Genomic DNA, 15,509 nt, shown 5'->3' with positions numbered 1-15,509 from the left:
ACGCATCATGGGTGGATCGGCTCCTTGAGCCGATTCACTGGATAACCTGAGAGCCGACCGAGGCTCGTATTTAATGTTTACGTGTATGCCATGCATGAAACTAAGCGAGGCACAATCCAACACCTTCCTGACCAGGTATAGGCCAGGTGGCACGCCCTTGCACCAGCATCGGACGTGCGTGCCGAGTCTTTGCGGGCCATCGCTCGGAGGGACCAGGGCCAGCCGCAGCCCTGGGAGCCTCCCGGCTCTACCGTGTTGCCCGTCGCTGCTCGCCAGTGGGTTTCTGACCGCAACAGGGTTAACCTCACCAAACTCGGCAGTTAGTTCAAATTTATATGCATTTTCTCATGTGTGGCTTGGGTGCCGAGTGGATGATGAGATGGTTAGTTTAGGTGAACCATTGATTACACACTATCTGAACCTACTTTAGCTGGTAGATGCATGGTAGCAGGCGAGTGAGAACTAGGTAAACCGCGGGAGTGTGGACAAATGACTTCGGCGCCGGCTCCGACAAAATCCACGTAGAGCACCATCGGAACGCGGCGGCAAAGCACCGGAGGAAGCTTACTATGCACGTACGTGTATGCAGCAAAATAACTCGCTACGCGTGATCGAGCTTGCGTGTGAAGCAAAAGCTAGTAGCTGGTAACTAGGTCCTGATGCGACCTGTGGCCATGCATTCAATCCGACAAATAATTATAGTGGGAGACCCACTGATCTTTTTTCCAGCTATCGGGCGATCGAATCCGAACGTTTTCCATTTAATTATCTTGCATAAATAACGGCTCCTGCCCGTCCAGCGATAAAGAGATATGTAGAATTTAATCTTAGAAAATGGCTACCGCGCATACCATACCATACCATACGCGCACCATACACCATACGGCCGGCCTATATAACGAGGGTATTGACACTGTCACTCGTCACATCGATCCAGGCTCCCAAATCGTGTGGCAGGGCATCATCAAGAGTACTCGAGGTTACTCGCCCGACCACCGATCATGGACGTTGAAACCCCAGCTCAGACACAGCCCCTCGAGCAGCAGCAGCTCGCTAGCGCCACCGCCGCCGGTGTCGCGGCTAAACCGCTCCACCGTAACCCCCGCCTGGTCCTCAGCTTCCTCCTCATGGTCGTCGGCTGGGCGAGCGGGCCACTCCTCCTCCGCACCTACTTCCTCCACGGCGGGAACCGCAAGTGGCTCTCTAGCCTGCTCCAGACCGCCGGATGGCCGCTCCTGCTCGCGCCGCTCACCGCCTCGTTCCTCTCTCGCCGCCGGTGCTCCACCAACAAAACGCCGGTCTTCTTTATCTCGCCCCTGCTCCTGGCCGCGAGTGTCGTGGTCGGCATCATGACCGGGCTCGACAACCTCCTCTACGCCTTCGGCCTGGACTACATGCCCGTGTCCACCTCATCCGTCCTCATGTCCACGCAGCTCGCCTTCACGGCCGGCTTCGCTCTGGTGCTCGTGCGCCAGCGGTTCACGGCCTTCTCCGTCAATGCCGTGGTGCTGCTCAGCGTCGGCGCTGCCATGCTGGGGATGAACGGCGGAGGGGACCGCCCGGCGGGGGTGACGAGAGTGCAGTACTACGCGGGGTTCGGCTTGACGCTCGGCGCGGCCGCGCTGTACGGGCTCATACTGCCCGTCATGGAGCTCAGCCAGGCGCGGCACGTCGCGCGCGCCCGCTGCGCCGTCACTTACACGCTGGTCATGGAGATGCAGGTCGTCATCGGGTTCTCGGCCACGGTCTTCAGCATCATCGGCATGATCGTCAACAACGACTTCCACGTAAGTTTAATTTTTTTTAGCGACATCACTTAGTTTTCCAGAACACCACGAAACTGAATTAAATCTTGAAACTGGGTGAATCCAAATATTTGCCGCATTATAAATGCTAGTGAGCATGCGCAGAAGGCCTGTGCGGCAACAACATAAGATTGCAACAATGCTTGCCATGAGATGATGTCATGATTGTGAGAATATGATCAGGTAGCGCCTTTGCACATAGAATACCTTTTTTGTATACAAGTCGAGTCCTATGTTATAGGATCAATAAAGTTTTTTTTTGCGAACGATAGGATCAATAAAGCTACACTTAGGTAAAACTTCTTATGTAAATTTCTTACGGGCTGAGGTGGAGTTGTGCGGATGCATCATGGGCCTAAAATCACGGAGGACAACTGATTTACAACAAACCAAAAGTAGCCACGCCATCCCGTAAGCTAATCCCATAGAAAATAAAATCTAAAATGGTAGTGAGAGTAAACATGAGTTTATCGTTGCATTACGTACTTATTTAAGCCAACAAAAAAAAACGGAAAGCCACCTATACATATTTTGGGTTCATGCCATGTTAAAAAATAAATCCCTGAGTCATAGATTTATGGACATGTCATATACTTAGTCTTAATACAATTTGTCGATAAATAAATGTGTACTTAAATTGCTAGAGATTAAGAATTTGTTCTTAACACCAAATGCAGGCAATCCCACGCGAAGCCCAGGAGTTCGGGCTCGGCAAGGCAAGCTACTACGTGCTGCTGGTTGGTGCCGCCATCATGTACCAGTTGTTCTCCCTTGGCATGATGGGCGCAGTCTTCTATGGCTCGGCGCTACTTGGTGGCGTCATCATGACCGTCCTTATCCCAGTCACAGAGGTGCTTGCCGTCCTATTCTTTCATGAGCCGTTCAATGGTATCAAAGGCATCGCAGTCGCCCTCTCGGTATGGGGCTTTGTTTCCTACTTCTATGGAGAGATCCAGATCCATGTGCAGCAGTCTGACAAGCCCTCAAATATAGAGAAATTAGATCAATAAGTGATCATTTGTGATCACATTGTGGTGTTGGTCCTTGATTTGCCGGGCAGTCCTTTGTAACAACTAAAATTTCATTGTATTTCTATGAAGCTATGTTGGCTGAAAATAAAGTAAACTATTAGAAGAGGTATCACTAGTAGAAAATTTGTCTTCCGTCCAGGCCTTTTGTCCCGGCCCAGTCTGGAGCCGGGACAAAAGGCCAGGACACGTCGCCCCGAAGCCAGCGGGAGGGCACGGGCCTTTTGTCCCGATTCGTTAGGGAACTTTTGTCCCGGCTGGAGGCTTGGGCCGGGACAAAAGGGTCTGATGCCTTTTGCGGCCTGCTGGCAGCTCTTTTTTCCCGGTTTGAGACACAAACCGAGACAAAAGGTCCAGGCCTATATATACACAGCCAGCCCCTCCCACCTTCCTACATTTTTTTCCTTGGTAGTGGAAGGTGGAGGTTTATGCTAGCTTTTTTTTTTCTTCATGTGCACAAGAGGTGTTTGATGAAATGTTTGTGAGGATGCCACTTGAGTTTATTTAATAAGATTTCTCCTCTTTTTGGTCCTAAAAGGTTAGCAACTATTTTCTCATATATATAGGCTGCACAATACTAATTTTAGCATGGTGATTTCATTTGATACATAATTGTACTTATGGTGCAGATGAGTCATCCATGGATGTACGGTAACCGATGCAATCCCGCTTTTAGAGAGGGCGTGAAATCTTTCCTGCTTGTGGCCGAGGCCAACAAGTCGAAGCAAGGTTTTATTTGTTGTCCATGTCGGAATGAGAAGGATTACTATTGCTCAAGAGACATTCAGAGCTACCTGCTTCGGCACGGATTCATGTCCGGCTATAATGTTTGGACCAAGCACGGAGAAGAAGGGGTTATGATGGAAGACGGCGATGAAGAAGATAACGATGCCAACTACCGATCTATGTTCCCTGAATACGATGATACCTCTATGGAAGACAATAAAGAAGAAGGAGGTGAAGAACGGGCACCAGATGAGCCTGGTGATGATGATCTTCGTGGGGCCATTTCTGATGTAAGGAGAGACTATGGCACATATAAGGAGAGGTTGCAGTTCGACAAGATGTTAGAGGACCACCAAAAAATATTGTATCCATGTTGTGAAGATGGGCAGAAAAAGCTGGGTAGCATATTAGAATTGCTGAAATGGAAGGCAGAGGCCGGTGTGACTGACTCGGGATTTGAAAAATTGCTGATAATATTAAAGAAGCTGGTTCGAAGAAAGAACGAATTGCCCGTCAGTACGTATGAAGCAAAGAAGCTTGTCTGCCCTCTAGGATTAGATGTGCAGAAGATACATGCATGCCCTAATGTATGTATCCTCTACCGCTGTGAGAAGTACGAGAATGTGAATAAATGCCCGATATGCGGTCCATTGCGGTATAAGATCAGAAAAGATGACACTGGTGATGTTGAGGGCGAGCCACCCAGGAAGAGGGTTCCTGCGAAGGTGATGTGGTATGCTCCCATAATATCACGGTTGAAACGTTTGTTCAGAAACAAAGAGCATGCCAAATTGTTGCGATGGCACATGGAAGAACGTAAAAAAGACGCGATGTTGAGGCACCCAGCTGATGGTCGGCAGTGGAGAAACATCGAGAGAGAGTTCCCGGATTTTGCAGGTGAGGCAATGAACTTATGGTTTGGTCTAAGTACAGATGGCATGAATCCTTTTGGGGAGCAGAGATGCAGTCACAGCATCTGGTCCGTGACTCTATCTACAACCTTTCTCCTTTGTTGTGCATGAAGCGGAAGTTCATTATGATTACAGCGCTTATCCATGGCCCAAAGCGACCCGGCAACGACATTGATGTGTACCTAAGGCCATTAGTTGATAAAATTTTGGAGTTGTGGGCCGAACCAGGTGTACGTGTGTGGGATGACCACACCGAACAAGAATTTGACCTACGAGCGTTGCTATTCGTAACAATCAATGATTGGCCTGTGATGGCGTGTAACTCACACGTTCGTTGGGAACCCCAAGAGGAAGGTATGATGCGCACAGCAGCAAGTTTTCCCTCAGAAAGAAACCAAGGTTTATCGAACCAGGAGGAGCCAAGAAGCACGTTGAAGGTTGATGGCGGCGGGATGTAGTGCGGCGCAACACCAGGGATTCCGGCGCCAACGTGGAACCTGCACAACACAACCAAAGTAATTTGCCCCAACGAAACAGTGAGGTTGTCAATCTCACCGGCTTGCTGTAACAAAGGATTAGATGTATAGTGTGGATGATGATTGTTTGCAGAAAATAGTAAAGAACAAGTATTGCGATGAGATTGTATTTCAGATGTAAAGAATGGACCGGGGTCCACAGTTCACTAGAGGTGTCTCTCCCATAAGATAGCAAGTTGGGTGAACAAATTACAGTCGGGCAATTGACAAATAGAGAGGGCATAACAATGCACATACATGATATGATGAATATTGTGAGATTTAATTGGGCATTACGACAAAGTACATAGACCGCTATCCAGCATGCATCTATGCCTAAAAAGTCCACCTTCAGGATACCATCCGAACCCCTTCCAGTATTAAGTTGCAAAACAACAGACAATTGCATTAAGTATGGTGCGTAATGTAATCAATAACTACATCCTCGGACATAGCATCAATGTTTTATCCCTAGTGGCAACGAGTACATCCATAACCTTAGAGGTTTCTGTCACTCCCCGCATTCACGAAGACATGAACCCACTATCGAGCATAAATACTCCCTCTTGGAGTTAAGAGCAAAAACTTGGCCAGAGCCTCTACTACTAACGGAGAGCATGCAAGATCATAAACAACACATAGGTAATAGATTGATAATCAACATAACATAGTATTCTCTATCCATCGTATCCCGACAAACACAACATATAGAATTACAGATAGATGATCTTGATCATGTTAGGCAGCTCACAAGATCCGACAATGAAGCACATGAGGAGAAGACAACCATCTAGCTACCGCTATGGACCCATAGTCCAGGGGTGAACTACTCACTCATCACTCCGGAGGCGACCATGGCGGTGAAGAGTCCTCCGGGAGATGATTCCCCTCTCCGGCGAGGTGCCGGAGGTGATCTCCGAATCCCCCGAGATGGGATTGGCGGCGGCGGCGTCTCGGTAAGGGTTTCCGTATCGTGGCTCTCGGTACTGGGGGTTTCGCGACGAAGACCTTAAGTAGGCGGAAGGGCGGAGTCGGAGGGGTCACGGGGGCCCCACACAACAGGGCCGCGCGGGCCCCTCCTGGCCGCGCCGCCCTAGTGTTGCGGCGCCCCGTGGCCCCACTTCGTCTTCCCTTCGGTCTTCTGGAAGCTTCGTGGCAAAATAGGACCTGGGCGTTGATTTCGTCCAATTCCGAGAATATTTCCTTTGTAGGATTTCTGAAACCAAAAACAGCAGAAAACAGCAACTGACTCTTCGGCATCTCGTTAATAGGTTAGTGCCGGAAAATGCATAAGTACGACATATAATGTGTATAAAACATGTAGATATCATCAATAATGTGGCATGGAACATAAGAAATTATCGATACGTCGGAGACGTATCAGCATCCCCAAGCTTAGTTCCTGCTCGTCCCGAGCAGGTAAACGATAACAAAGATAATTTCTGGAGTGACATGCCATCATAACCTTGATCATACTATTGTAAACATATGTAATGAATGCAGCGATCAAAACAATGGTAATGACATGAGTAAACAACTGAATCATAAAGCAAAGACTTTTCATGAATAGTACTTAAAACAAGCATCAATAAGTCTTGCATAAGAGTTAACTCATAAAGCAATAAATCAAAGTAAAGGTATTGAAGCAACACAAAGGAAGATTAAGTTTCAGCGGTTGCTTTCAACTTGTAACATGTATATCTCATGGATAATTGTCAACATAGAGTAATATAACAAGTGCAATATGCAAGTATGTAGGAATCAATGCACAGTTCACACAAGTGTTTGCTTCTTGAGGTGGAGAGAAATAGGTGAACTGACTCAACATTAAAAGTAAAAGAAAGGTCCTTCGCAGAGGAAAAGCATCGATTGCTATATTTGTGCTAGAGCTTTTATTTTGAAAACAAGAAACAATTTTGTCAACGGTAGTAATAAAGCATATGTATTATGTAAATTATATCTTACAAGTTGCAAGCCTCATGCATAGTATACTAATAGTGCCCGCACCTTGTCCTAATTAGCTTGGACTACCGGGATTATCGCAATACACATGTTTTAACCAAGTGTCACAAAGGGGTACCTCCATGCCGCCTGTACAAAGGTCTAAGGAGAAAGCTCGCATTTTGGATTTCTCGCTTTTGATTATTCTCAACTTAGACATCCATACCGGGACAACATGGACAACAGATAATGGACTCCTCTTTAATGCATAAGCATGTAGCAACAATTAGTATTCTCATATGAGATTGAGGATATATGTCCAAAACTGAAACTTCCACCATGATTCATGGCTTTAGTTAGCGGCCCAATGTTCTTCTCTAACAATATGCATGCTCTAACCATTAAAGTGGTAGATCTCTCTTACTTCAGTACAAGACGGACATGCATAGCAACTCACATGATATTCAACAAAGAGTAGTTGATGGCGTCCCCGTGAAAACATGGTTATCGCACAACAAGCAACTTAATAAGAGATAAAGTGCATAAGTACATATTCAATACCACAATAGTTTTTAAGCTATTTGTCCCATGAGCTATATATTGCAAAGGTAGAGAATAGAAATTTTAAAGGTAGCACTCAAGCAATTTACTTTGGAATGGCGGAGAAATACCATGTAGTAGGTAGGTATGGCGGACACAAATGGCATAGTGGTTGGCTCAAGGATTTTGGATGCATGAGAAGTATTCCCTCTCGATACAAGGTTTAGGCTAGCAAGGTTATTTGAAACAAACACAAGGATGAACCTGGTGCAGCAAAACTCACATAAAAGACATATTATAAACATTATAAGACTCTACACTCGTCTTCCTTGTTGTTCAAAACTCAATACTAGAAATTATCTAGACTTTAGAGAGACCAAATATGCAAACCAAATTAGCAAGCTCTAGGTGTTTCTTCATTAATGGGTGCAAAGTATATGATGCAAGAGCTTAAACATGAGCACAACAATTGCCAAGTATCAAATTATTCAAGACATTTTAGAATTACTACATGTAGCATTTCCCAATTCCAACCATATAACAATTTTAACGAAGAAGATTCAACCTTCGCCATGAATACTATGAGTAAAGCCTAAGGACATATTTGTCCATATGCAACAGCGGAGCGTGTCTCTCTCCAACACAATGAATGCTAGGATCCATTTTATTCAAACAAAACAAAAACAAAAACAAAAACAAACCGACGCTCCAAGCAAAGTACATAAGATGTGACGGAATAAAAATATAGTTTCGGGGAGGAACCTCGATAATGTTGTCGATGAAGAAGGGGATGCCTTGGGCATCCCCAAGCTTAGACGCTTGAGTCTTCTTAGAATATGCAGGGGTGAACCACCGGGCATCCCCAAGCTTAGAGCTTTCACTCTCCTTGATCATATTGCATCATTCTCCTCTCTTGATCCTTGAAAACTTCCTCCACACCAAACTCGAAACAACTCATTAGAGGGTTAGTGTAAAATAAAAATTAACATGTTCGGAGGTGACACAATCATTCTTAACACTTCCGGACATTGCATAAAGCTACTGGACATTAGTGGAACAAAGAAATTCATCCAACATAGCAAAAGAGGCAATGCGAAATAAAAGGCAGAATCTGTCAAAACAGAACAGTCCGTAAAGATGGATTTTATTGAGGCACCAGACTTGCTCAAATGAAAATGCCCAAATAAAATGAAAGTTGCGTACATATCTGAGGATCACGCACGTAAATTGGCATATTTTTCTGAGCTACCTACGAGAGGAAGGTCGAAATTCGTGACAAGCAAAGAAATCATTATCGCGCAATAATCCAAATCTAGTATGAACCTTACTATCAACGACTTTACTTGGCACAACAATGCACAAAACTAAGATAAGGAGAGGTTGCTACAGTAGTAAAAAACTTCCAAGACTCAAATATAAAACAAAAATACTGTAGTAAAAACATGGGTTGTCTCCCATAAGCGCTTTTCTTTAACGCCTTCCAGCTAGGCGCAGAAAGTGTATATCAAGTGTTATCAAGGGACGAAGTATCAACATCATAATTTGTTCTAATAATAGAATCATAAGGTAACTTCATTCTCTTTCTAGGGAAGTGTTCCATACCTTTCTTGAGAGGAAATTGATATTTAATATTACCTTCCTTCATATCAATGGTAGCACCAACGGTTCAAGAAAATGTCTTCCCAATATAATGGGACAAGATGCATTGCATTCAATATCCAAGACAACAAAATCAACGGGGACAAGGTTATTTTTAACGGTAATGCGAACATTATCAACTCTCCCCGAATGTTTCTTTATAGCATTATCAACAAGATTAACATCCAAATAACAATTCTTCAATGGTGGCAAGTTAAGCATATTATAGATTTTCTTAGGCATAACGGAAATACTTGCACCAAGATCACATAAAGCATTACAATCAAAGTTATTGACCTTCATCTTAATGATGGGCTCCCAACCATCCTCTAGCTTTCTAGGAATAGAAGTTTCAAGTTTTAGTTTCTCTTCTCTAGCTTTTATGAGAGCATTTGTAATATGCTTTGTAAAGGCTAAATTTATAGCACTAGCATTAGGACTCTTAGCAAGTTTTTGTAAGAACTTTATAACTTCAGAGATGTGGCAATCATCAAAATCCAAACCATTACAATCTAAAGCAATGGGATCATCATCCCCAATGTTGGAATTTTTTTTAGCAGTTTTAGCAGTTTCAGGCAATTTTGCACGCTTTGCACTAGGAGTAGTAACATTGCCAACACCAATTATTTTATTATTGATAGTAGGAGATGCAGCAACATGTGAATCATTAACATTACTAGTGGTGGTAATAGTCCAAACTTTAGCTACATTACTCTCTTTAGCTAGTTTTTCATTTTCTTCTCTTTCCCACCTAGCATGCAATTCGGCCATCAATCTTATATTCTCATTAATTCTAACTTGGATGGCATTTGCTGTAGTAACAATTTTATTTTCAATATCCTTATTAGGCATAACTTTCGATTTCAAAAGATCAACATCAGAGGCAAGACTATCAACCTTAGAAGCGAGAATATCAATTTTATTGAGCTTTTCCTCAACAAATTTGTTAAAAGCAGTTTGTGTACTAATAAATTATTTAAGCATAGCTTCAAGTCCAGGGGGTGTGTTCCTATTATTGTTGTAAGAATTCCCATAAGAATTAGCATAACCGTTACCATTATTATAAGGATATGGCCTATAGTTATTACTAGAATTGTTCAGATAAGCATTGTTGTTGAAATTATTATTTTTAATGAAGTTTACATCAACATGTTCTTCTTGAGCAACCAATGAAGCTAACGGAATATTATTAGAATCAACATTAGTCCTATCATTCAAAAGCATAGACATAATAGCATCAATCTTATCACTCAAGGAAGAGGTTTCTTCAACAAAATTTACCTTCTTACCTTGTGGAGCTCTTTCCGTGTGCCATTCAGAGTAATTAATCATCATATTATCAAGGAGCTTTGTTGCTTCACCAAGAGTGATGGACATAAAGGTACCTCCAGTAGCTGAATCCAATAGGTTCCGCGAAGAAAAATTCAATCCTGCATAAAAGGTTTGGATGATCATCCAAGTAGTCGATCCATGGGTTGGGCAATTTTTAACCAAAGATTTCATTCTTTTCCAAGCTTGAGCAACATGTTCATTATCTAATTGTTTAAAATTCATTATGCTACTTCTCAAAGATATAATTTTAGCAGGGGGATAATATCTACCAATAAAAGCATCCTTGCATTTAGTCCATGAATCAATACTATTCTTAGGCAGAGATAGCAACCAATCTTTAGCTCTTCCTCTTAATGAGAAAGGAAACAATTTTAATTTTATAATGTCACCATCTACATCTTTATACTTTTGCATTTCACACAATTCAACAAAATTATTGAGATGGGCAGCAGCATTATCAGAACTAACACCAGAAAATTGCACTCGCATAACAAGATTCAGTAAAGCAGGTTTAATTTCAAAGAATTCTGCTGTAGTAGCAGGTGGAGCAATAGGTGTGCATAAGAAATGATTATTATTTGTGGTTGTGAAGTCACACAACTTAGTATTTTCAGGAGTGGCCATTTTAACAGTAGTAAATAAAGTAAACTAGATAAAATAAATGCAAGTAACTAATTTTTTTGTGTTTTGATATAGAGTGCAAGACAGTAAATAAAGTAAAGCTAGCAACTAATTTTTTTGTGTTTTGATATAATGCAGCAAACAAGAAAGTAAATAAAGTAAAGCAAGACAAAAACAAAGTAAAGAGATTGGATTGTGGAGACTCCCCTTGCAGCGTGTCTTGATCTCCCCGGGAACGGCGCCAGAAAAAGAGCTTGATGGCGTGTAACTCACACGTTCGTTGGGAACCCCATGAGGAAGGTATGATGCGCACAGCAGCAAGTTTTCCCTCAGAAAGAAACCAAGGTTTATCGAACCAGGAGGAGCCAAGAAGCATGTTGAAGGTTGATGGCGGCGGGATGTAGTGCGGCGCAACACCAGGGATTCCGGCGCCAACGTGGAACCTGCACAACACAACCAAAGTACTTTGCCCCAACGAAACAGATGAGGTTGTCAATCTCACCGGCTTGCTGTAACAAAGGATTAGATGTATAGTGTGGATGATGATTGTTTGCGGAAAACAAGTAAAGAACAAGTATTGCGAGTAGATTGTATTTCGGATGTAAAGAATGGACCGGGGTCCACAGTTCACTAGAGGTGTCTCTCCCATAAGATAGCATGTTGGGTGAACAAATTACGATCGGGCAATTGACAAATAGAGAGGGCATAACAATGCACATACATGATATGATGAATATTGTGAGATTTAATTGGGCATTACGACAAAGTACATAGACCGCTATCCAAGCATGCATCTATGCCTAAAAAGTCCACCTTCGGGTTATCATCCGAACCCCTTCCGGTATTAAGTTGCAAAACAACGGACAATTGCATTAAGTATGGTGCGTAATGTAATCAATAACTACATCCTCGGACATAGCATCAATGTTTTATCCCTAGTGGCAACAAGTACATCCATAACCTTAGAGGTTTCGTCACTCCCCGGATTCACGGAGACATGAACCCACTATCGAGCATAAATACTCCCTCTTGGAGTTAAGAGCAAAAACTTGGCCGAGCCTCTACTACTAACGGAGAGCATGCAAGATCATAAACAACACATAGGTAATAGATTGATAATCAACATAACATAGTATTCTCTATCCATCGGATCCCGACAAACACAACATATAGAATTACGGATAGATGATCTTGATCATGTTAGGCAGCTCACAAGATCCGACAATGAAGCACATGAGGAGAAGACAACCATCTAGCTACTGCTATGGACCCATAGTCCAGGGGTGAACTACTCACTCATCACTCCGGAGGCGACCATGGCGGTGAAGAGTCCTCCGGGAGATGATTCCCCTCTCCGGCAGGGTGCCGGAGGTGATCTCCGGAATCCCCCGAGATGGGATTGGCGGCGGTGGTGTCTCAGTAAGGTTTTCCGTATCGTGGCTCTCGGTATCGGGGGTTTCGCGACGAAGACCTTAAGTAGGCGGAAGGGCGGAGTCGGAGGGGTCACGGGGGCCCCACACAGCGAGGGCCGCGCGGGCCCCTCTCGGGCCGCGCCGCCCTAGTGTGGCGGCGCCCGTGGCCCCACTTCGTCTTCCCTTCGGTCTTCCGGAAGCTTCGTGGAAAAATAGGACCACGGGCGTTGATTTCGTCCAATTCCGAGAATATTTCCTTTGTAGGATTTCTGAAACCAAAAACAGCAGAAAACAAAGAATCGGCTCTTCGGCATCTCGTTAATAGGTTAGTGCCGGAAAATGCATAAATACGACATATAATGTGTATAAAACATGTAGATATCATCAATAATGTGGCATGGAACATAAGAAATTATCGATACGTCGGAGACGTATCAGCCTGCTCTTAGTAATATTTCAGGACAGACGAAGAAGGGTACAATGCATGCACACACTGTTTAGATGAGATTGAAAGTAAATATTTGGAAAAAAGTAGGAAAAATGTGTACCCGTACAATCGTCGTTTTCTTCCGCGCGGGCATGCCTTAAGGAAAAAAGGCAAGCATTTCAATGGCGAGGCAGAACCCCGTCCAAAGCCTGTCCCCCGTAGCGGTGCTGATGTATTTGACATGGTCAAAGATTTAAATGTTATCTTTGGAAAGGGTCCACGCAGACGACCTGTTCCGAAAGAGACGGACATGCACCCCTGTGGAAGAAGAAATCTATATTTTGTGAGCTGGAATATTGGAAAGTCCTAGAAATCCGCTCTGCAATCGACGTGCTGCACCTGATAAAGAATCTTTGTGTGAATATTCTAGATTTCCTGGGCGTGTGTGGGAAAACAAAAGATACAACAGAAGCACGGGAGGACCAGCAACATCATAAAGGACGAGACGGCAATCATCCACGGCAGTTTGAAGGGCCTGCCAGCTACGCTCTTACCAAAGAAGAGAAGGAATTCTTTTTGAAGCCCTATTCAGTATCAAGGTTTCGTCTGGTTTTTTTATCGTCGAATATAAAGGGAATAGTAAATATGAAGGAGAAAAAATTCCAGAACCTAAAGTCTCATGACTGCCACGTGCTTATGACAGAATTGCTTCCGGTTGCATTGAGGGGACTTCTACCAGAAAATGTTCGACTAGCCACTGTGAAGATATGTGCATTCTTCAATGCTATTTATATCTCTTATAAAGCAAAACCCCACTAGAGGGTCATTTAAGTTATCTATCTCAACATGCAAGCTATCCGCATCATCCGTTCTATTAGCTATCCAATTGTCCATGTCATCCTCCATTAACATTCATTAATACTCTACATGCAAACCACATTATCTATTTTTTAAGCCATCCAATCATCCACATCATCAACTTTTAGCCGCTAACTATATAACCATTTCAAGTCAGTTTTTTTTAAGTTAGTGATACGTATCAAACGTATCTATAATTTCTTATGTTCCATGCTAGTTTTATGACAATACTCACATGTTTTATATACACTTTATATCATTTTGATGCATTTTCCGGCACTAACCTATTAACAAGATGCCAAAGCGTCAGTTCCTATTTTTTGCTGTTTTTGGTTTCAGAAATCTTACATAGAAAATATTCTCGGAATTGGACGAAACAAAAGCCCACGGTCTTATTTTCCACGGAGCCTTCCAGAACACCGAAGGAGAGACGGAGAGGGGCCAAGGGGGGCCCCACACCACCTGGCGGCGCGGCCAAGAGGGGGGGCGCGCCCAGCTATGGGGTGTGTAACATCCCAACCTTGTGTTTATAAATAAATGAGTGATCATGTGCATCTCATGCATGTAGTTTGCATTTGAGTAAAATTTTGCATCAAAGTTTAATAATTTTCAATTATGCAAATCCCTCTCTGTTTCTTCTCCATTCAAAATCTCTCAAGATTTTATAAAATAGGCAACATGGCTTTGTTGTTATTCAATGAGCCATGTGTGTTTATTATTCTTTGGCAATTTCTGAGTTGAAACAAAATTCAAAACTGAGTTGAAATTTGAATTTGAAAAGAGAAAGAAAAGAAAACCAGAAAAAAAAGGGAGAAACCCTCTTCTCCCTCTCCCTGGGCTCAGCCCACTCTCTTTCCCTCTCTCTTTCTCTCTGGCCGCAGGCCAGAACGGCCCAAGAGGCCCAGGCCGCACCCCCACACAGCCCAGGAAAACCCCCAGGGGTTTTGGAAAAATGGCGTCGTCTCCCGCGCCCCCAAGCGGCTCGGTGGCCGGGCGCCGGCCGCCCGATCTCCGGCCGCGCCAAGATCACCGCCGCCGCCCCGGCGGCCTTCTTATAGCTCGCCGCCGCCGCCCGGGAGCCCTAGCTCCGCATTTCCCCCTCTCTCGCGCCCCCCAGAGAACCCTAACCCTACCCTACTGCCGCCCCGGCCACCCTCCGATTCGCCGCCGGTGAAGCCCCTCCGGCGTCGCCGACCCGTCCATCGCGCTCAGGGTGAGCTGTTGCACCTCCCTGTGCCCTCATTTTCCCCTCTCTCGCCCTCTAGCTCCGCCCCCCACGTCCACCTGCCCCGCCGCCGCTCGGACATGGCCGCCGGCCATGCTCCGGCGACCAATCAAGGGCGGCGCCGCCTCCTCCAGGTTCCCCGCGTCGCCCTGCTCCGTTTCCCCCTCACGCGCGCAGAGATTGCGGGCCAAATCGGCCGATTGCAATCTGGCCGAGCTCCTCCGTGAGCTCATGGCCATGATGACGTCGGCATGACGTCATGCTGACGCCATAAATGCATTTTCTATTTTCTGTAATTTCAGTAATTAATTTCTGTAATTTCTGTAAATAGAAAAATAATGACATGTGGGTCCCTTGGTCAGAATTTTATTAATTTAGGAAATGTTTAGAAAATAATAAAATTATGACATGTGGGTCCAACTTTATTATTATTTATATAATTTTCTGAAATTGATTTAAAATGAATTAAACTTGGGAAATTCATAAATAATTCATTTTAAATCAGAAAAATATAAAATTATATATCAAAA

The 15,509-nt window shown here is 44.1% G+C and overlaps 1 protein-coding gene across 1 annotated transcript; it reads left to right on the top strand.

The window, feature by feature from the left end:
• The first annotated feature begins 913 nt into the window (after window positions 1-913).
• On the top strand, window positions 914-2,945 carry LOC124654594 (purine permease 3-like). The gene is made up of 2 exons (XM_047193590.1): window positions 914-1,787; window positions 2,483-2,945. The coding sequence occupies exons 1-2, from the start codon at window positions 1,002-1,004 to the stop codon at window positions 2,813-2,815; spliced, it is 1,119 nt and encodes a 372-aa protein (XP_047049546.1). The 5' UTR covers window positions 914-1,001; the 3' UTR covers window positions 2,816-2,945.
• Window positions 2,946-15,509: the final 12,564 nt, after the last annotated feature.

This window comes from Lolium rigidum, chromosome 5, assembly GCF_022539505.1.
Source record: "Lolium rigidum isolate FL_2022 chromosome 5, APGP_CSIRO_Lrig_0.1, whole genome shotgun sequence".
NCBI classification, from domain to species: Eukaryota; Viridiplantae; Streptophyta; class Magnoliopsida; order Poales; family Poaceae; genus Lolium; species Lolium rigidum.
This window is presented reverse-complemented; position numbering and strand designations above follow the sequence as displayed.

Coding starts and splice junctions, on each gene's coding strand:
- LOC124654594 (XM_047193590.1), top strand. CDS start 1,002: ATGGACGTTGAAACCCCAGCTCAGACACAGCCCCTCGAGCAGCAGCAG. Junction 1,788..2,482: donor TCGTCAACAACGACTTCCAC/GTAAGTTTAATT, acceptor CACCAAATGCAG/GCAATCCCACGCGAAGCCCA.